Source organism: Parasteatoda tepidariorum, chromosome X2, assembly GCF_043381705.1.
Source record: "Parasteatoda tepidariorum isolate YZ-2023 chromosome X2, CAS_Ptep_4.0, whole genome shotgun sequence".
Lineage (NCBI taxonomy): Eukaryota > Metazoa > Arthropoda > Arachnida > Araneae > Theridiidae > Parasteatoda > Parasteatoda tepidariorum.
Genome location: NC_092215.1, coordinates 21,268,934 through 21,270,108, shown reverse-complemented (window position 1 = coordinate 21,270,108; position 1,175 = coordinate 21,268,934). Strand labels below are relative to the sequence as shown.

The 1,175-nt window shown below is 33.7% G+C and overlaps 1 protein-coding gene across 1 annotated transcript in view; it reads left to right on the top strand.

Moving 5' to 3' along the window:
- The first annotated feature begins 157 nt into the window (after nucleotides 1-157).
- Nucleotides 158-1,175, top strand: part of LOC122272625 (uncharacterized) — a 19,806-nt gene continuing 18,788 nt past the window's right edge. Inside the window, exon 1 of the mRNA XM_071188347.1 lies at nucleotides 158-433. Coding sequence (XP_071044448.1) covers nucleotides 158-433 — 276 coding nt within the window. The remainder of the gene's footprint in view (nucleotides 434-1,175) is intronic.

Here is a 1,175-nt window from a genome sequence, read left to right as displayed (position 1 = left end):
TGTCCGCGCCCTCATTGGCGAGATTGTAATGCGCCAAGCGTAGCTTTCTAACATTCTTTTCTCATTCAATAAAAAATTACCAAACGTTACAGTCCACTAGACTCTATTAGCTCCGACATCTTTGGTCCTAGCGACCTGGAGCAGAACTAGCCTCAATATGAGCACAATTAACTCAATAACAAATCTTAATCGCCAACGTGGGGCAATTAAAACAAAAATAAACAAAATCCAAAAATTTTTGGAAGAACATTCAACGCAGCAGGATGCAAGCCCCGCTGCCATCATTCTCAAAAAGAAATTGAAAGTAGCAATGAAACTGCAAGCATCGATATCAGAACTGATAAAAGGATATACGCTACTTCCGGAAGAAATTGATCTAAAAGATAATCTAGATGTTGCTCAAGATATAGAAGATGAAATTGAAGAGATAGAGGTAAAAATCAACATTTTACTCTCTAAAATTGATATTAATAAACCTAATGAAACAGAATCAAATGCTTTATGTACCAACATATATAAAATTCCTGATTTACCATTACCTTTCTTTTCCGGAAAATATAAAGAATTTCAAAATTCAATTTAATTCTATTATTGGAAATAATAAAGAGTTGAGCGACACGCAACGATTGTGCTATCTTAACCCTTTCGCGCCGACTGTCACAAATACTAGACTAGACTAGATATGTTGTAATTCAAAGTGCCTGCCCGCGAAGCGGGCATCTGACTTTTTCATCTCTTAGTGTGTNAAATTATTAAATTTTTCAAGAGTCCCTGACTCTCCTAATCAGCTCATGCAATTAATCGATAATACTAAACGTAATTTACGAGCGTTAAACTTGCTTGAATTTAAATCAAATGAACTCTCAGATACATTGATTATGCACATTTTATTCCAAAAACTCGATCCAGAAGTTAGAAAAAGTTTTGAAATGAAATTGTCGAAAAACGAAATACCCAAACTAGACAATTTTCTAAGTTCTTTGGAAGAACGTTCTAGAATTATGCAAGGTCTTAATATTAAAGAGGAAAGAAAGAAGCCCCATTTTAGTTCAAGGCCAAATACAGAGAAAATGTATTTAATTAAATTGAAATTGAATAACCCATGCTTATTAGGTTGTAGGGAAAGCCATAAACTTTATAAATGCAATAAATTCAAACGAATGAGTGTAAATCAG